Source organism: Anastrepha obliqua, chromosome 4 (assembly GCF_027943255.1).
Source record: "Anastrepha obliqua isolate idAnaObli1 chromosome 4, idAnaObli1_1.0, whole genome shotgun sequence".
NCBI classification, from domain to species: Eukaryota; Metazoa; Arthropoda; class Insecta; order Diptera; family Tephritidae; genus Anastrepha; species Anastrepha obliqua.
Genome location: NC_072895.1, coordinates 108,042,940 through 108,064,001, shown reverse-complemented (window position 1 = coordinate 108,064,001; position 21,062 = coordinate 108,042,940). Strand labels below are relative to the sequence as shown.

At 35.4% G+C, this 21,062-nt stretch overlaps 1 protein-coding gene across 1 annotated transcript; it reads right to left on the bottom strand.

Annotated features, from left to right (window-relative positions):
• Positions 1 to 7,676: 7,676 nt before the first annotated feature.
• On the bottom strand, positions 7,677 to 13,815 carry LOC129245866 (protein kinase C, eye isozyme-like). Its single transcript, XM_054884293.1, has 13 exons — positions 13,435 to 13,815; positions 13,241 to 13,272; positions 12,932 to 13,126; positions 12,707 to 12,835; positions 12,415 to 12,571; positions 9,480 to 9,597; positions 9,299 to 9,409; positions 8,921 to 9,226; positions 8,740 to 8,831; positions 8,479 to 8,680; positions 8,222 to 8,410; positions 8,017 to 8,157; positions 7,677 to 7,945 (listed from the first exon to the last, which is right to left on the bottom strand). The coding sequence occupies exons 1-13, from the start codon at positions 13,653 to 13,655 to the stop codon at positions 7,793 to 7,795; spliced, it is 2,046 nt and encodes a 681-aa protein (XP_054740268.1). The 5' UTR covers positions 13,656 to 13,815; the 3' UTR covers positions 7,677 to 7,792.
• Positions 13,816 to 21,062: the final 7,247 nt, after the last annotated feature.

Below are 21,062 nucleotides of genomic sequence, written 5' to 3'. Positions count from 1 at the left end.
TGCAATGATTCACTTGTAATCATTTTTCAGAATAAAGTTGTATTTTCATCAAAAAATTGCGCGCCTAATAGTTATAAAATTTAGTATTGATAATTTAGTATTAGGCATTTGATTTCGTCGTTAAAGTGCCACTTTCATGTTATATTTAATTTAGTTCTTAAAAGAAAATTTCAAAAGTAAATGTCTAGTCATAAGAATTTATTTAGTGCTAGAAATTTGTTTTTTTTTTAACAAGAAATTTCTTCCATTTAATTATATGTACGTGTAATTCCATTTAACTTTGTACAAAACACAAAAATTTGCGCTAATTTATTAATTTAAGTTTCCCTTGGTTCCAAAATTTTATATTTGTAATAAATCTATAATCCTGCATATTTTTTAGTAAAAATTCGGAAAAATTTTTTTTTCTTCTGGTGTATTTTTTACTTCTCATTTACTAGTACTATTTTAGTACTAACACATAACTTACAAATCGGCAGCTAATGCTTTGAAGTAGTCAATGAATTTAGGTAAAAATAAATTTTACTTCCCACATACCAAGCTGGTGAAGTCGGGATCACTTTCTAGAAACCTGAAACTACGAATATATTATACAAAATTGTCATAAGACCAAGTCTAGGTGCTGAACTCCAATGAAACCGATCAGTTAAATTGTTTTAAAAGAAGGGTTCTAATTAAATATATGGACCTGTACGACTTAAAAACGGCATTCGGTACAACGACAACCTACAAGGGGACAGAAGAAGTGACCGGCCGAAAAAATTATGGAGGGATGACATTGAAGGCGACTTAGAAGCTATGGGCATATCTGGTATCAAACGAAAAGCTGATGACCGAGTGACGGGGAGGCGAATTGTAACGCAAACAATGGTTCACCCCGAACTGTGATGCTATGATGCTGATTATATTAGTACTCAAAATTTTAATTCCCATTAAAACTATTCGCTCTAAGCCTCTGTTAATAAAAAATAATTAAATTCGCTCTAAAACTGCAGTTTGTTCTCTAAATGTTAATTTAGAAAAAAACTTAAATCCATAAAAAATTTAATTTTAAAATAAAGTAATGGCAACCAAATGTACTTATATAAAATTTTGTATTCTGATTCAAATTTTTCGTTTTATAATTAAGCTAAAAATTCGCATTTGATGTATATACTAAAAAAATTAAAATTAAATTTAGTACTAAAATTGAGTACTAAAATTTTGTAATAACATTTGGTAATAATAATTTAGTTCGAAAACTTAATAATGATAATTTAGCACTAAACTTTTGATTAAATTTGATTTTGTATTAATTATTTACTCTTGCACTAAAAAACAAAACATGTGCTTAAACATATTAAAATTGTAAACCTTGTTCTAAAATTTAATTTTGGTAAAAATTTTGTTTAATTTGCTCTAAAAATATTCTTTAATGTCTAAAACTTGAAATATAAAAATTTAGCACATAAACTTCAAATCCATTCTAAAATATTAATTTTAAGTTAGAAACATATTGCTCGAATACCCGTGTTTGATGACAGAGGGCATTCCTGCGGAAAATTGGAAAATGATGCTAAGTTTGCTGTCATCCATCAAACGACAGCAAAACAAATTTCAGATTGACTGATAGGTTGGTTTGGAATTGGAAGCTATTCGTGTAAGACATTTTTCGTGATTTTTGCTAAGATGGAAAAAAGCAGTATCGTTCGGTAATTCACTTTTTGATTTTGGTTGAGCAAAAATGTGAGGGGATCAAATCAAAATTGGATACTGTCTCTGGGGACGCTTCGCCATCTATGACAACAATTAGATAGTGGTTCAATGAATTTCAACGTGAGCGAACATCCGATTTTTTTGAGAAGCAACCAAGACGCCCGGCAAACGTGGTTACCGAGGAAATCATTCAAAAAGTCCACGACATAATTCTCGATAATCGACAAACGAAAGTGCGCGAAGTAACAGAGGTGGTAAACAGAGGAGTAACAGAGTAGGTATTGAACGGCAATAAATATTTTACATGATAAGTTGGGGGTGAAAAAATTGTCTGCCCGTTGGGTGCCAGGATTGCTCACAAGGAACCGTAAGCGGATGCGGCTGTTAACTCCAAAGCAGTGTTTGGAACAATTTAAGTGAGATCCGAAAGAATTTTTGCGTCGAATCATGAAAGGTTGTGAATGAAACGTGGATTCATCATTGCACACCAGAATCTAAGCAACGATCAAAACAAAGGATTTCTCCCGATAGCAGCTATGCGATTAAGCTTAATATTCATGATTTTACTAAAAATTTAAGCATACTCATATACTGTAATTAATGATGAAAATGCGGCACTTAAACTTTACTTTATTCCAATATTTAACTAAGTACTAAAAAGGGCAATTTGTACTAAAATTTCTTCTTCGTTCTAAAATTTAGTTTTTGTCAAAATTTTTTTAATTTGTTTTAAAACTCTAGTTTGTTGAAAGAATTTTAATTGTATACAAAAATGTTAGGATCTTAATCAAATGTGATTTTGTTGTTATAATTTTTGCAAATGACGTCGTATGTCAATCATATTTGACACTTATGAACTTGGCAGCTGCAATATACAAACAGACAAACAATGGAGCGCTGGAGGTCCAAGTAAAGATTTCCATCAGCCAAGGTAATTTTTTTATTTAGTAAAAATGTTACTAAAAGACAATTAAATGATTATGTAAATCTAAATTCTTATGTACTTATTATATTATATACATAGGTGAAAAAATTTTAATTCTCTTCTTCCATACATGTTTTAAATAGAAAACTATTCTACATTAAATTTAAAATATATATTTTTAACCATTTACACAGTACATATCATACACCCACACACAAACATAATTTCCATTTCAGTTCAGTCGATAGTGTCCGTTTTCCACTTCGTTGACATTTTTGCACACTTTTACAACAGCCTAACATCCGGACTAAACACATACACCACTACAAATAGGATTCACACACAGCCTTCCATAAAAATGTGTCCATAACCATTATATAAATTTATTTGCATATGCCAGTGGCTGTGTATTCAGGGCATCACATCTATTAGGAAGAATTCGCGCTGTTGCCAATAACCAGTTATATCGCATATACTTACACACATACATACATACTTATTCACTCGTTAGCGCACGATCTAACTATTAATTTGCTGGTGTTGAACACTTGAGTGGGCAGCAAAATTTTCAATTTCCTTTTTGAAAAAAAAAGTGGACTGGAGTTTTATTTTTATACACTACGGGTTTTATGAGTGCTTTTTAATGAACAGAATTGTTCGGTGGAAACTTACTTAAACCGGTAGATGTAGGAGGACATAATTCTAAAAGTATTTAAATATTTCCACAGCATAATGTAATTTTTGTGAGTACTTTGCACTTTAAAGTGCAGTGATGAAAGTGAATTAAAATGTTTGACTTTTGCATAGGCTGCTAGTTATAGAGTTGTAGTTTTAGATTCATGCGATAAGTAGTCATTTTTATATCCCCATTAAGCTTTTGATGCGTACTTAAGAAACAAAAGTAGCCATTGATTTTGAAATTTTAAAGTTACCTTAGAAGCAGGCTGATTGCACCCATTAAGCTTTTGATGCGTACTTAAGAAACAAAAGTAGCCATTGATTTTGAAATTTTAAAGTTACCTTAGAAGCAGGCTAATTGCACCATAATGTGACTGTGTACTCGTACTATATATAAGTATATATGCAGGTATATGCATATTGTATGGAGGGAATATTTTATAATCCAGCAACTGCTTAAAACTGCTTCAGTACTTCAAATTTAAAATGCGGTTTTTATCTAGACAAATTAAGAACAAATTTCAAGTATGATGTTGTACTAAAAATAAAAAATATGTACTAAAAAACTTTTGTACTGAAAGAGTTTCGTACTAAAAGTATATTTCTCACTGGAAACAAAATATTGTTAGGAGGCTTGTTGTACTAAAAATAAAAAATCTGTATTAAAACAACTTTTGTACTAATATAGTTTCGTACTAAAATTATATTTCTCACTAGAAACAAAATATTGTTAGGAAGCTGGTTGTACTAAAACCCAAAAAATTCTGTACTTAAAAAAAGTTTGTGCTGAAATAGTTTAATAATAAATTATACTTCTCGCTAGAAACAAAATATTGTAAGGAGGCTTTTTGTACTAAAAACGGCTGTTGTACTAAAAATAAATATATGTCCTAAAAAACGTTTGTACTAAAAACGCTTCGTACCAAAATTATATTTCTGACTAGAAACAAAATATCGTCAGGAGGCTTGTTGTGTTTAAAAAAAAAATTTTATTAAACAAACTTTTGTACTAAAATAGTTTATACTTCTCACTAGAAACAAAATATTGTTAGGAGGGTTTTTGTACTAAAAACGGTTATTGCACTAAAAATTTATTTTCAGCAAAGAAATGCTTCCCCCTACACTGTTCTACACTATTAAAAATTCCTGCTTATATCCATTGTTTTTGTTTTTTTTTTAGTACTACTAAAAACACCTGCTGACAAAAATCATTCATAATTATTATTTTTTTATATTTATTTATTTTTAATAAGAATACTTACCTACATAAATTAGTCGCATTAAAATTTTGCGAAACCTAACCTTAAAAATTACCAAATACTAAAAATTGTATCAAGAAGAAAAGGAATAGTTTAGATTATAGAATCAATCGTCCCTAATGGGATTCACTTAGGTTTCAACTCTCTTATGATGATTGACAGATGGTCTAAAATTTCCCCTATCTTCAATAACTAATTTGGCACTAAAATCAATTTCATTAGGCTCCTTATATTAATGGATCTGAAAACTTCAATTTTTGTTTTTAAGAAGTAAAGCGTTTAAGCGTCATTTGACTCTTTAACCACAAACAAGGTGGCGCAAAATTAATCATCCCATTTAGTTTTTGAATAACTTTTTAACTTACTAAGTAAAAAAAAAAATTATTTTGAGTGATGCCAATCTGTATTTTGACCTCCACGCGCTCCTTTGCTTGTTTGCTTTGTACTGTAGCTGTCTTCTTCACAGGTGTGAAATATCAGTGGCGTACGACGCCATTTGCAAAAAATAGAAATCTTCGGATGAGGTGATTAATTATGAGTCGCCTTGTAATTTGTTAAATTTTAGTGCAATGAAATGTAAGTTTGAAGTTGCTGAGAAACGCCTTTGTTTTTTTATATTTTTCCCCCGCTTGACTGTGCTGCGCATTTTCTCCATATAAAAAAGATTTCGTGCATTTGTGATCAAGATTCTGTGAAATCAGGAATGTCTAATCAAACCACGTACAACACGCCGAATGTCTCGTCAACTAAGAATGAGTAGTAATTTTTATATATAAAGAATATTTTTTAATTAATATATCGACCTGTATTGTATACCAAAACTTGTCTCCGAATTCCATAAATAAATAACTTTCATTTACCTCCCTACAACTTGTTGCGAATTGACCTTGCAAGATTTTCCCAATTTAAGCAAAGCAAGGTTGTACCTTCAATGGACAAGCGAGCACGCACTCTTATCCACACCACATCCATATATACATAACTCATATATGGAGATAAACAAATACATACATATACTTGTACGTGTATATGAAAGCACTTACACACTTCCACAATTCCCAAAATTTATATTAGCTCACTGCAGTCTGATGACTTTGGCAGTTGTAGCCCTCACCAACTATCAATATTGTCTTCAACAATTTGCCCAGTTGACTTACAAACCCACAAACCGATATTGAATTTGCATACCAGTGCAGGCCATGCCATGCTCGGCTGCGGTTTTGGCATTGCATTTGTGAAGTCCGCATTTCTTACATTTTCCCCCAGTGCAGCTACAAGTTCCTACATGCAACTAATGCACAAACAATAACTTGCGCCATAGCTCAGACAGTCAGGGCGAGCAAGGGCAACCAGTTATCTTAAATTTCTCTCTCTATTTTTGTATACAAACTTCTACATTCTTTAATAGCTTTTAAACAGTTCTTCCTGCTTTAAGAGTTCTATGAAATATTTCTTTTAAAGATTAGTTACTTACAGGGTATGAAAAATAAGTAAAAGCTTTCGGCTGAGCTTTTTGGGGAAAACGCCATCGAAGGATGCTTAGTAGAGCTTCGACTCTATTCAACTTCAACTTGATGCTCAATAGAGCTTCGACTCTGGTGAATAAATATAAATGTGTGAACTGTCGCGCTCTTTTTTAGTGGTTGGGGGAATTTGTGCTTGGGCTTAGTGGGTGTATTTTTATGATGGGGCAATTCACAATTAAGTCGAAGTGGTGTGGATATGTGGCACGCATTTGAATACATTTGTTATCAAATTTACAAATGTCTTAATGCCAAGAATTTTGACTTGCACTACCCACTAAAACAAACTTTTGAGTAGTTTTTATTTGTATTTTTATTTGTATTTATTATACATTTTTTTAATTTTTATTTTTTCTATTTTTTATTTTATATATATTTTTTTATTGTTCATTGAATTACATACAAGTATAATTTATTCTCTAACAACAACCACATAAATCCCATTTTCAGATTTTATGCAAAATCTCAATTCCACAGCTTTTTATAAGGGTTTCTAGAAAGTTTTCTGCTTTCTTGTTTTAGACGTAATTTTAATCAAACTACTCGTCCAATTTTTTTTTTTAACAACTATTTTACTAGGTAAAAACAATGATTTTGAGTGATGGTAATCTTTATTTTGATCTTTACTAGCTCCATTGTTTCTCTGCTTGTATACTGCAGCAGCCTAACATAGCTCACAAATGTCAAATATGATTGACATACGACGCCACTTGCAGAAATTATAAATCTTCCGATAGGGTGATTAATTTTGTGCCACCTTATATTTTGTTAAATTTTAGTGCAAGTTTGAAGTTGCTGAAAACCGCAATTGATTTTTCATATTTTCCCCCTCTTGACGGCGTTGCGCATCTTCTCCATATAAAAAAGACTGCGCATTTTTGTACAATTTTTGAAATTGGCTTTCGTTAAACGATGAGCGCTACTTTTATAAAAAATAGTGAACATTCAAAAACACCGGAACGAAAATGTTCGTGTGCTACTCTTTTAGCGAGCTGGAATTACGAAATGTCCTATTTCGTTTACAATAAAAATGTCTGTACAAACTGTTTGCATCAAATTTGTCAATATATCTTCCACTCGAAAACATCGTAAAATGATTAAAATGGCTTCAAATCACTTCACCCCTGCCCATAAAGCAAGACCATAGGTTATTTTAGCGTTACTGTGCATCTTTTAGCTTTCCTACGCTTGTACTAACAAAATTTTAGCTTGTTTAAAACTTATTGTGGTCATCCAAAAAAGCTTTTGAAAGGTGGTTGACTTTACTGGGCAGCAAAAAGAATTTAGTGCAAAATTATATTTTAAGAAAGTATCCAAGCTCCGATCCTTTAAAGTTCTCACAAATTTCAGAAGATGGAAAAAGCTAAAGACGAGTTGAAAAGCTTTAAAGAGATGGTCACCTTACCCTACACTGAATAGCAAAATAAATTTAGTGCAAAATAGCAAATTGGAAAATTAGCCAAAATCCCAACCGGTTTGAGTTTTTAAACGCTTTATGAAGAAAGCGAGATATGAATTGAAAAGCTTTGAAAGGAATGTCACTCATTAACATGCCACCGACACTTTCGCAATTTATTAATGAAAAAAAAAAACAAGTATTATTAATAACAGTGAACTTTTTTCTGCTTTTTCTGCTAATTTTTCCAATATATTTTTGTATTTCATATTACAGAGTTCTCTAAATTTAGTACTTTAAGCATTTTATATGCATTTTAGATAATAGTGATAAACTCCGGATTCATATAGGAGAAGCCTATGAAGTCACTCTGATCCAAATTCATCATGAATAATTTATCGGTTGGTGTCAAATCTGTTTTTTCGCCAACGAAAGCTTTATCGAAGTTCGAGATATCCTTGCGATGTTTCTAAAATCAAAGAATATCACTGTGTTAACACCCGAATTTCCCACGAAGGGCTTTTCAATGGGATCACTTACAATTTTCGGTACAATAGGCGGCTCCATTTCCTTCGCCTCAACCTTGTCCCAATCTATATTCCTGAAGAATGGATGTGTGGTAATCTCAGAACGAGCATAGCGGCCAGCACCTAAGCGATTATTGGGCTTTTTGGCAAGGAACTGTAAAGCAGAAAAATTTATGTTCTATTGTAGAAAGCTGTAAACTGTGCACTGCCCCACTTACGCTCGTCAACACGTCCATTGCCTCCTGAGAGAAGTGTTTCGGAAATACTGCTTTTTTCTCTTTGATATTTTTAAATGTGTTCTCCTCATCATCAGCCTCGAAGGGATTTTGTCCGGCTAACATTTCAAAGAGTAACACACCATAAGACCACCAATCAATGGTGTGGCTATAGGTTTCATAGGCGAGAATCTGCAATGATTTGAATTTATTGGAAAGTTGGGTTGAAGAAAATTGTAAAAGAAATGTGCCAGTCCCACCTCGGGTGCCATATACACATTCGTGCCGCAGAAGGTTCTCGTAGTGTCGCGATCGGCAATACCATCCTTGCTGAGACCAAAATCAGCAAGCTTGACATGACCCTCACCATCCAGCAGCACATTTTCCAACTTAAGGTCGCGGTAGATAATGTGATGCTCATGTAAAAAGAATAATGCAATAGCAATCTCGGCGGCATAGAAGCTAGTGGATGAAAAAACAAAAAGTCAGAAAAGATCAAAAATACATAGAAATTCATGTACACTGCCACTGATTCCTTAAAACGTCCATAGACCTGCATGTGGTACATAAGATCACCGCCTTTGCAGTACTCCATGACAAAGAATAGACGATCCTGACAAAGATATTATAAAAATGCACACTTTTAGTATTCACAATCGCCCCTCCCTTGTAGCTATTTATAAACAAACCGTGCACACTCACCATAGTCTGGAAGCACGAGTGTAATGAGACCAAAAATGGCGGCTTGCCCGACAACGCCAACACCTGCTTCTCAGTCATGGGCAATTCCATGTCGTCGGTCTGTATGATGACATCCTTGCGCAGCACTTTCACCGCATACAGCTCATCGGTACCACGGCGCTCGGCCAGCAGCACTTTACCGAACGAGCCCTTGCCAAGTACTTTGATGAAATTGAAATCTGCTGCACGTATCATATCGCGTTTGCTCATATTGTGTGGCATATCTTTGTTGTCCATGCGCCGCCTATTATCGGTTTTTTTGTCCATCTAAATGTAAGCCGTAAATAAAGTAGGAATAAGAAAAATTGTCTCGGAAAGCACTTTAAACACTCCACTCACTCGCACTTCATCGCGCAAGCGCGCTATGTCGTTGACCGGATCCGAGCACGGTATGTTGTAGTACTCGCCCTCAACTTGAGAGAGAAACTTGTACCAGCCGTCGATGGGTTCCTGGTTGGTAAATAAGATATACTTAGAAAAATATTACTCATTTAGCAGTTTTATTTCTTTTTCAGCTGACCTTCTGTATCTCTTCCAAGCTGAATGAAAATGAGCCCATGAAGTCATTACGTGAAGTACGATCCCAATCCCAAACCTCAATCAGTAGACGTTTATCGCGATCTTGCGGTGTGAGGTCACTGAAAAAAAAAACAAATTAAGGTATGTATGTATGTATGGTAATGTATCTCCAACTGCTATCCAGAAATAAGTGTGAAGAAAATCTGCAAAGTTATAAAGCTGAATAGCAGGAAGAAATTTAAATCGATAATTAAATACATTTGTAAGCGCTTAATTAAAGTGATTATTCGTAAATATTTGTCAATAAAAAATGTCAAGTCACTTATAATAATTTTATGATCTCAAAGCTTTATACCACCGAGCTTTTTTGAAAGCTTTGCAAAAGCTCCAATTGAAATATCACTTTTCATTTACAAATTTTAAAGCAGTACCATTTTGGCGTATCCTAATCCAGCTTTGAAGCATTAACACTTTGCAATTTTATTGAGTTTAACGAGCAGCGCCTACTATTACATTCATTGATTTCAAGCTCATGAAAATAAATTTAAACCTTCACTATGGAAAAGAGTCAACATACCGGCATACACTGAGACTGGCTGCAACGCGCACTACAACAGAGCAATACCGCGAAGCCAGGAGGGAAGAGATGCGTCTTTTTGGGAAAACAAAATGGGAAATGGAAAAAAGTGAGTGCGAAGCGTTAGAGATTTTGCGTCACAGACATATTCACTTTTGCGCCAAACTGAAAGTTTCAAGACCGGGGACAGTTCCTGCAAAAACGAAAACGGCAATCTAATGACAGGAAATACTTGAGTTATGGAGGAATCGCTTCGCACAACTGCTAAATGGTGGCAATAGCAGTGAGGACAATGAAGTTGAGACCGATACCTCAGTACTGAACGGCGGAATGGTCGCACCACCACCCGACCTTGAAGAGGTTCGAATAGCGATATCGCGTCTAAGAAACAACAAATCCGCAGGAGCCGACAGACCACCGCCACAGCTATCCAAAGCTGGAGGCGAAGAGCTGGCACACAGCATGCATCAGCTGCTCTGTAAAATATGGTCACATGAAATCATACCAATCGACTGGAACCTAATCGTACTCTGCACAGTCCTCAAGAAAAGGGATCCTACAAACCGCGCAAATTACCGTGGGATTAGTCTAAATTAAGTTTAGATTAAGATTAGATCCACAATCAAAGCCGAAAGCGTAATCTATAGTATTTTCTACTGGCGTTTTATTCTACTGGCGATCATAAGTATCTCTCAGTTTATGCTTCGCTTCAAATTTATTCAAAGTTCTAAGGTAATTTACGAATTATACCATCTCGGTCGAACAGTTCCCGGAACAACCGCTAGATGATTATTTCAAATTACACAGGCCAACAACCAAAAAACTTTTTCGATAATTTTAACTAAGGTTTTAAGGTTTTTTTATGCTGAAAAGGAATATGACCTTGAAAATGCTCCAGCACGTCAGGATTTTTGGCAATTTGAGGTTAAAAAGTCAAAAAATGCAGATTTTGGCCATTTTTAAAATTTTTTTTTGGTCAAGGTAAAGTTTTTTTTTTTAATTTTCCACAACGGCATCGCAAAGTACTAGTCTTCAGCTTTAAAATCCATTTTTAAAAATATTTTTGCGATTAATATAAAAAAAGTTATACTATTTTGAATTCGCCCTTTACAGGGGCGTTAGAGAGTTAGAAAGGTTGAATTTGCATATCTAAAAGTCTCCAATTCAAAATAGAATAACTTTTTTTATATTAATCGTAAAAATATTTTTAAAAATGGATTTTAAAGCTGAAGACTAGTACTTTGCGATGCCGTTGTGGAAAATTAAAAAAAAACTTTACCTTGCCCAAAAAAAAATTAAACAAATGGCCAAAATCTGCATTTTTTGACTTTTTAGCCTCAAATTGCCAAAAATGCTGACGTTCTGGAGCATTTTCAAGGTCATATTCGTTGTCAGCATAAAAAAACCTTGAAGAAACACCCATAGCCGTTTTAAAAGCTATAAAAAAGCGAGATTTTGTTGGCCTGTGTTATCGTCAAATTAACCATCATAGAGCTGATAGAAGACTTGGACATTATTTATGGATCCAGAGCTGGCAGAAGCTTTGAACATTATTTATGGAGCCGTCAGGACTTTGATTTCGGTTTGCGCCGTGTTGCTTCAAAGTTGGTCACAAAGGACTTGAATTTCATGGGTTGCCTTGATATCGTCACCGCGTTCAAGGCTGAATTCCACCCAACATTCATCAAACGCATAATTACTGTAGACAAGACATCGATTTCTCAGTACGACATGCAATTCAGATATCAGGTGAGTGAGTGAAGAGCTCCGAAACCAATACCAAAAAGAAAAGGATGCCCATGGTTTTTATGGATCACAAATGCATTGCACGCCAAGAATTTTTGCCAGAAGGTCAGACAGTTAATAAGTACTATTATATGGGTCTTATGAGACGTTTACATGAAGCAATTCGCCAAAACATACGGAGTCGCACCGTCACACAGTGCCATCACTATCAGTGAATTTTTGGCCAAGAACGAAACGAATACCACCCAAAAGCCATCAAATTCACCTAATATGGCTCCTTGCATTTTTCTCTGTTTGATCGAGTCAAAACCCACTACAGGGAATGCGTTTTAACAGCGGAATGGAAGTAATGGAAAAATAGAAGACGGATCTGATGGCTACATCGAAAACAGAGTTTCAGAAATGTTTCCAGAACGTGCGTTGCAGTTAATGGGGAATACTTTGAAGGGCTGAACATACCTACGCTAAGGTCAAAAGTTTGATAGTTCAAAGTCTCACAGCAGTTGTTGTAAAACTTTTAAGCTTAATTTTCTAAAATTTACACTTTAAAACTCATGGCTTTGAATTTCATTTGAAGTTCCTATAACTAAATATTTTCATTCGCACTACTCACAAAGTAAATTTCTCATTATAAACCGGACTCAAACACTTCTGTATAGTCTTCGTCTTCTTCTTTGTTTTGCCACTGCGATCTGGATGCAACACTATTGCAATGTACGGATCGCTCAAACCATTCGTGTCCATCGGTATCAAATTGGTAGCCTCTTTGACTGTAAAGTAAAATAATAAAAAAAACTTGAAAAGCGGGAATTGAAAATTGAAAATCAAATAACAAATATTTGAGGAACAAAGTAATGATAAAAGTCACAAAACAAGTTTTCTAAAATAGGAAATCAGCTACTCACTTTCTACAGTCAGCGTATTGCCCTTGAGTTCCGCATACAACAAACACTTGCCGCGCAGTTCATTGATATCGGCGCCACACAGTGGAGGCATCTTCTCCTTGCAAGCGTGATGCACATTCAAATTGCAATCTGAGATTGAGATAAGAAGAAAAACACGATTGAATTGTTCGTTTGCACAAATGCACACACTGGTACTCCGCTATAGGAGCTGCTTCCGACACTTACTATCGCACTTGACGCCCTGATGTGCCACACCATGCAGCAACATGCCACAATCATCGCAAAATGTTGGCGTTGTATAGGTGGTCGATTCCCATTTATGTTTGACTTTCGAACAATCAGCATCAATGTCGGTCTCCTTGCCAGGACATTTGAACACCACGAAATTGCAACATTTCTGATGTATATTGAAGCGGCAATCTAACGGTGCGGAGAGCGTAGAAAGATGAAGATGTGAAAAAATACAAGAACACATGAAAAAAAAGGTGGCAAGTAGATTTGGAATTTATGATTTTTGGCATGCGATGAGCTCACCTTCACACTGATAGCCTGGCTTGCCGAAGCCCCTGAAAATGGAAAGAAAATCATGAAACAAAAAATGCAAAATGTTGGTGCAACGAAAAATTCCACGCCTAATTCAATTAGTGCGGTGTAAAACGCCTTGAAATATGCGACATTTGTTTAAACTTTGTTATTTGGTTTTTTTTTTGTTTTCTATTCGGCCATACCATATAAAGTCCTTGCAGTGCCCACAGTAGGTTGGCTGCTTGAAGAAGCGCACCGCGAACTTATGCCCGTTTATAACCATAAGACCCTTCCGCTTCATCGCGCCCTTGCGCAGGCGGTTCTTCATGTAGTTCATCACATTGGCATCGCCTGCGATTTCGGCAATATTTGTTGGTGCTGCAGCTGGTGCCGCAGCTGCGGCAGCTGGTGCGGCTGCTGCCATATTTCTTAACTAAGGTCCTTAAGGTCCTTTCTTGTCTCAACACCGGTGCACTAATTCACTTAGTTTACCCAAGTTTTCACAATTGGTTTTGCTGAAATTTATTTTTGCAGCCAATACTTTTCACGCCAAGTCGCCAATGGCTACTAAAATTTTATGTCGCTCAACAACATTCCACCAGCTGCTTGCCCTATGGCTTATGGAAGCCCTATGAATGACTTTGCTGCGTAACTTTTGCGTTTTGTTGTACAATCGAGGCTGACTCACTGGGCTTAAGTCAGGTTACTGACTCATTAGCTGGCCGACCAGTGCAAACGTTGAGCCATGTGGTGGCGCCAGCTGACTGAACTAAGTAGAAGGAGTAATGAAATGAAAGATATAGAATAGGAAAAAGCAAATAAGGATAGGAAGAATTTAAATTTTAATAGCTACCGAAAAATCTATTTAACATTATGCTGTCAATCCTAAGTAAATTCACTGCAAACTCGGCGCTCGCTACAATGGATTTTGGTACAGTATTTTGAAATCGTTTTTGCAACATTCAGCAAACGGCCATTAGTACATCAATAACTCGAAATTTTCTTATAGTGCCCTTATAGTACATTTTTTATTATTATTTGCTTAAATTACACAATTTCAGGGTCACTGTTTCTTACAATGTTCATTCCCAAAGTAAATGCAATTAAAAGTGAGCATTAAAAATTTGTTGCATATTTCAAGGGGGAATGTTTGTTTTTCATTTTCTGTGGACTTCACGTTCTTTTTATAAAGATTTTGTTTGAAAATACACTTAATGAAATTTTTCAGAGAATACTTTTCTAGAACATATTATCCCTCTAGCGACCTCCTAAATTCTTATTTATTTAGACTTTTCAAAAACGGAATCTAAATGGCTCTTTCGCGAGGGAGATAATGGATTAAAATGTTCTACAAATTATTTCTCGTAAAATTTTGCTATATGTGTTCAGACTACATATTTCCTTCCGATATGAATTTTAACCCCTTTTCAGTTCTTCTAAAAACACTTAGGCAAAAAAGTGCAAACTTAATATGGTCATCAAAAAATCTAACTACTAAAAATAAATATAAAGGTCTAGTTCTTTCATTTGGAATCAGTTTGTCCCATCTAATGCGAGTACTGTTGCAATGTATTTTGAATATATTGTATGAAAAGGAATCTCACCTTATTTTATGAGGCAATCAAAATACGCAGATGTCTGGCCTTAGGTATACAATTTTCCACCTATCTGTCTATTTTCCTAAGGTTTACACCTAGGCGAGGCCAAAACTTTACGTTTCTCAACGAAGCCAGATTTCTGTATTTAAGTAATTTTGAAGCAACGAACTAATCTGGCTTGGACCAGCCTTACGAATCATCTCACCCATTATATATATGATTGGCCGGTACACCCTTTTTGGGTGTTTGGCCGAGCTCCTCCTCTTATTTGTTGTGTGCGTCTTGATGTTGTTCCACAAATGGAGGGACCTACAGGTTCAAGCCGACTCCAAATAGCAGGTGACTTATTTATGAGGAATTTTTTCATGGCAGAAATACATTCGCAGGTTTGCCATTGCCTGCCGAGGAGCGACCGCTATTAGAAAAATATTTTTTTAGCGCTAAAAAAAAACACTTTTTTTTTGAATTTTTTACAGAAATATGGCTTAAGATACTTTAATAAAATCAGTTGCATGTTATTGTACATCTTTTCAATAAGTTTTTAAAAAATATTAATAATAAAATATTGACAAATAAGCCCATGACAGAGTTTTTTTGGAGATATGTTTTTCGAGAGGTGCTCTGCGGTGCCAATCGGCATTCGTCGTAGAATCATCTGAAACTAAAAAAGTCGAATTTTTCAGTTAAAGTAGGACGTAATGCTCCCCCCTACATTAATAAAATTTTTTTTTTAATTTTTGTAGTTTTGGTGGCAAAAAAACGTAAAACGAGCATTTTTGGCGAAAAATTTCGCCATATTTGTAAGTGAAAAACAAACATCCCATAAGAAAATTTATAATTTTTGCAAATGACACCATACGTCACTCGTATTTGGCGTTTGCGAACTCGACACCTGCAAACAAACAAGCAATGGAGCGCGCAAAGGCCAAGATAAACATTTCCATCACTCAAAATATTTTTTTTTGTATTTAGTAAAAAAGCTACTCAGAAGCGAAAATAGATGATTAATTTTGCGCCACTGGTATTTAATTTGCAATATCTAAATAGTTTTACTTCACAACTTTGTAGAACTTCTGAAGACTTTTTACACAATTTCTCTGAACAAACACTTCTTCGAAATTTCATGTTAAAGAACTGAAAGTAGAGCAGCAATTAAATGAGTAAGGAGGGAAGCATAATAGTCGTAAAAATCCACACATAAATACATTACCGTAAAATACGCCCCCAACATGCAATCTTTTGTAGCGGCAAATAGCGAAAAAATCACAACGTTTCCCACCTCCTTAGTTGCCAAGTGAAATTGGATACCGATTTGTCCGCAAACAAAGCCAAAAACAAAACCGAAAAATAAACCAAATATTCTAAAAATAGCTACAGAGCATTCGCATTACTAAAACCTGCATACAACAACAACATATAGCCTTATAACAGCACGCATTTAAGGCAAGCAACCTAAATTTCAAGAACAAAAAAGCAAAGCATAAAAAAAAAATACAATAACACTAACAAAAGCGTATTCGAGCAAAATAAGCACAACAACCCTTTCGAGGATACAAAACGAACGCAAAGGACACTTTGTGTGACGTCGACAATGCGAATGACGCGCCAACGCAACGATGCACAGGCAAATACACCGCGACAGTGGAAGCCAAATGCAATTGTCAACAAGCAGCGAGCTATGCAGAGCAAACAAAACGGAAAATAGATACACGAGACTAAAAAAAACAACAGAGACCGAAATCCTCCTACCGTCGAACAAGAGCCACCTCCTTGGGGCAAGTTCGACGAGCTGATGCGTGAAACCATGTAAAGTTGCTGTGTTAAAAAGAAAGGCAAAAAAAGCATTAAAGAAAGCCAGCTGAAAAACATTAATGGGTACAACAGCAATGCTTTATGCTCACACATTTATTTGCTTTGGAAAATATCGGCTAGTGTGTGCCTGTGTATTCGCGTATGTGTGTTGCTCGTCAAGGCTATGCGCGTATACTCCTAAAATTGTTTAATGTCGCGCCTGCTGCTGCCAACGAGCACCCATCATCCATAAATTCTATGGCCACTGATGCTGCGTAGGTATGCGCGGCTAGCGGGAGTTGGGCTATACTCGTAAGTACGATTTAATGGCGTATAGGTGGCGCTTTTCTGCGACTGTTTAATGCATTTCGTTGACAACGCACTCGAATTGTTGAAATAAGCACTCCCTCCTTTTTTTTTTTGCTGTCGCTCATGGCAATAATTGTTACAGTCACAATGCATGCTTTGCGGTAACATAAAAAAACAAAAAGAAAATACATAAAAACAATAGAGCCTTATGTGAGTTTGATATGTATAAGATGTCTATAAAAAATACAATAAAAATATATTAAATACAAATCTGTGTCTTGAGAGTGCTAAACACTCACACACAGTATTAGGAAGGCCAAAAAAAATTTGTTTTCTTGATGATGCACCCCAAATTTGTGTGTCCAAACTACTCAGATACCTTTAATTTATCTTTTTTTGAATAGGAGGACCGTTGGAAAAGTCTGTGGAAAAATAAAAACTACGAAATTTGTTGGAGTAAATCTTTTATTTTTCGATATAGGCTAATACTTATAAACTTCGTTCAACGCACTTCTAGTTTGTTGAGTCTTTCCGAATAATAGCATTTATTTATGTCTGAAAAATAGCCATTCGTTTCTACAACTACCTCCTTTGAGTTAAATCTTTTTCCCGCCAGCCATTTCTCGAATTGGAGAACAAATAGTAGTCCGAGGGATCCGAGAGGAGCCAAGTCTGGAGAAAAGGAAAGCTACTGCTGAGGCGAGATCTGGTGCGTTGTGGTGATGTAAAAGGACTTCCATTTCATCATTTTTTCAATTTCACTCGACTTCCTTGCCATTCAAACGAATACCAATCACAATGAAATAGATCGACCACCGATCTGGCTAAAACTTGGTGTGCGTTCTTCCAAGAAATGCTACTAACTCAAGCTAACCGCAATATGCGCCAGTTGCGCCATCTCTCTGACTTTACGCGGACTTTTCAAATGGACCTCGTATTTATCCCTGTTGCAAGCGCTTTGAAAATTATCATTGAAGTCCCATAGGAAAAATGCGCTTTTTCGTGAATTTTGAGTAAAATGTTTACAGATGGATATTTTTTAATCTGCTCTTTACATTCCCTGCTTTATTAAAAAAATATATACAGAAGGATAATAATTAAAAAGAAAGCTTTTAATAGAAAATAAAAAGTATTTATTTGGTATTTATTTTAATTTTTATTATAATTTTCTGGACTTTACGAAGCCAAAAAAAAATTTTTTTTAGTCATCCTACTTTGTATAGTATTCCTGTATAGGGTGCCCGTGCTCCACTTTTTTAAAATATACATCGATAAAATAACTCAGCGCAAAAAAATTAAAAAAAAATGTTCAAGTCCCTGTGGTCTCATAACAGTTTTCTTCGAGGTTACAGAAAATAAGAAGACGTATTTCTCCAAATATTTGTATCAGACGGTGGAGCAGATGAAGATACCAACTGCGAGTTCACAAGTCTCCAAGAGCTCTACACTGCAAATATTCAGCTCATTTGTGAATATTATTGTATGAAAATGAAACATGGCTGGCCTCTAACCCCATCATCATCAGCAAATGCCTCCGCACCATCTGTCGAATACACTGGCCAACACGATCAGCAATGATGCTCTGTGGAGATCAGCGAATGCGGAACCCGTCCCATGGCAAATTAAACACAGCAAGCGGCGATGGATAGGTCACACGCTTAGAAAACCACCAGATGTAGAATCACGGAAATGGCACTAGATAGGAAACCCGTAAGGGAGCAAAGGTCACGGCCGCCCAAAGAATACTTGGAGAAAGCCTATGTTATGCGAGCTAGCAAGTACCGGCATCATATGGGAGGGCGCAAAAATAACAGCCCAGAACTTTGTACGATGGAACAATCTTGCCGAGGCCCTAAGCTTCCGCGTGTAATTAACAAAGGAAAAAAATTAAAATATTGCTTATGTCGTTACCTTAAATTTGAGCTATAGATAGAATTTGAACATATGCTTAATAGCTTTTATTTTTGTTTTATAAGCGAAACTGTTAAAATATTTTTATGCTACACATAAAATAGTACTAATTTTCATAAATTTAGTCCATATTTATCATTTTCTTAAAAATAAAAAATATGTTGATCACAAAAATATACGCAAATCAGCGTCGTGTGTCAAGTGGAAAAATTATTATTTCGGACTTATTCATTTTGTTGCACTGGGTAATTAACGGTGCATATGGATCCTAGAAGTATGCAATGTTTTAGAGTAGCAATAATAATTTACATTATGCCACATAACCGTTCCTTTAACCAGCGTTGGTTTGGGTTAAAGGAGGCTGCTAATAATTCTGACAGCGCACATAGTTCTGCCATTGGATCAACCAGTCTATAACCACTCCATGGAGTCATTGAACATGAACAGCTGCCGTATCTTCTATACCTTTATTCCTCTTCAACCAAGACCTGCACCAGTTGCCCATAACCATTCCCTGGAGTCATCGAACCTGAGCAGCTATAGCATCTTCTGCTCCTTTAATTCTCTTCAAGCCAATCCCCATAATCAGCCCATGAAGGCAAAGATCCTGAACAGCTGCAGTATCTTCTGCTACTTTACTCCTATACAATCCAGTCCCCCTAATCAATCGATGAAGGTAAAGAGTCTGAGCAGCAGTCGTGTTTTCAACTCTGCCACTAAAATTAATTCACCTGAAATCCCAGTACGCTAAAATTTCATATTCTCCTACAAAGTTGCTAAAATTTCATCAATCTTCATCATACCAGCTTCTGCAACTCATTATAGATGTCCCTGGTTGTTCTGCGGTCTACCCGATATGTAAATAGTAGCTTCATATTTATAGATATTTCTTTCACCTTCAGTCAGAAAGTATTTTCAATTTCCACATATTCCTCGTACGCAAAATAACTTTGATCATACGGAAGATATTAACACGTTTCGCGCGCGTATGAGAGCTTTTTTATGGAATAATCTCCAACTCGCGACTTTTAAAAAGCGATTAGCATACTTTCTCTCTTCCAGATCAGTGAAAGAAAGTATGTAGACTACCCCGCAGTACCTTCAAACGGGGCACTCTAACCCACAAGTGAGTTTGGCAGGCTGAGAGAGACTGCAGATGGACAAAACTGATGCTACCTGTCATGTCCAACTGACTGCTGCAGTTCCTCCTGTCACTAAGCAGAGGGAACTGTAGGAGGCTGGTTAGACTGATGACAGGCCACTTTTTACGGGCGAAGCACATGGAAAAGGTGGGCATCTCAGACAGTGCACTCAGCCCAGCATGTGGAGAGGAGGATGAGACGGCGGACCGCTTTCTGTGCATGTGCCCCGCCTTCACTCGAATCAGGCTTGAGGTCTTTGGCGCTGATGTGTTAAGAAGCGACCACCTTAGCTCCTTGGCATCACAAGATCTACTGAGATTTCTTCGGAGGTCGAGTAGATTTAAAGAAAATTGAAGAGGGAATCCAAGTGCAGTACAATGGATTTAATTGTGTCTGAATGCTGTACTTGCTAGTCTGTTCCGCCAAAAGAAAAAAACAAAAAAAAAAAACTTCAGTGTGAGTTTGTCTGCTTTTTCCTTAACTGATATGTTGGAGGTGTTGGAGGAAGAATTAATATTTTGTTGTTTAATTTATTATTCATTTATATAAGTTCGTTTATAAATGAAATTTAAATTTTATGACATTTAACATTTTCATATATTTTTATGTTCTTATTTATTCATATTTTGTTTTTAATATTTTATTTTATATTTTTAATTTTTTTTATTTTATATTTTCATTTATTTTTACTTTTTCATTTTACAATTTTAATTATTTTTATTTTAAAATTTTTTTTTTACTTTATATTTTACAGCTTAATATTTTTTATTGATTTACAAATTTTATTTAAAAATCTTAAAGGTCATAAAATACAAATTTCATTTATAAACGAAATTATACAAAAAGACACTAGAATGCATGGGAATCAAAATACAATAACTGCTCATGTCGGAGCTCTATGAAACTCTGTAAAAGAATAAATAAACAAAAAGTCGAAACCTATCAATAGTCCATTTTACATTACCGAAATGACCCGGATTTATATCCGGCCAAAGACTGTCACTTCAACGGCATTTCCCAAAAATTTATGGGGAATATTTTATGCTGTCATAACAACAACGAAGAATTTTGATTGTACGT

Bases quoted from the DNA above. Each gene is read 5' to 3' on its own strand.
- LOC129245866 (XM_054884293.1), bottom strand. From the start codon at position 13,655: ATGGCAGCAGCCGCACCAGCTGCCGCAGCTGCGGCACCAGCTGCAGCA. The intron at 12,836-12,931 runs GTAAGTGTCGGA...TCTCAATCTCAG, and splicing joins TCAGGGCGTCAAGTGCGATA to ATTGCAATTTGAATGTGCAT. The intron at 8,832-8,920 runs GTGAGTGTGCAC...TATCTTTGTCAG, and splicing joins ACTCGTGCTTCCAGACTATG to GATCGTCTATTCTTTGTCAT.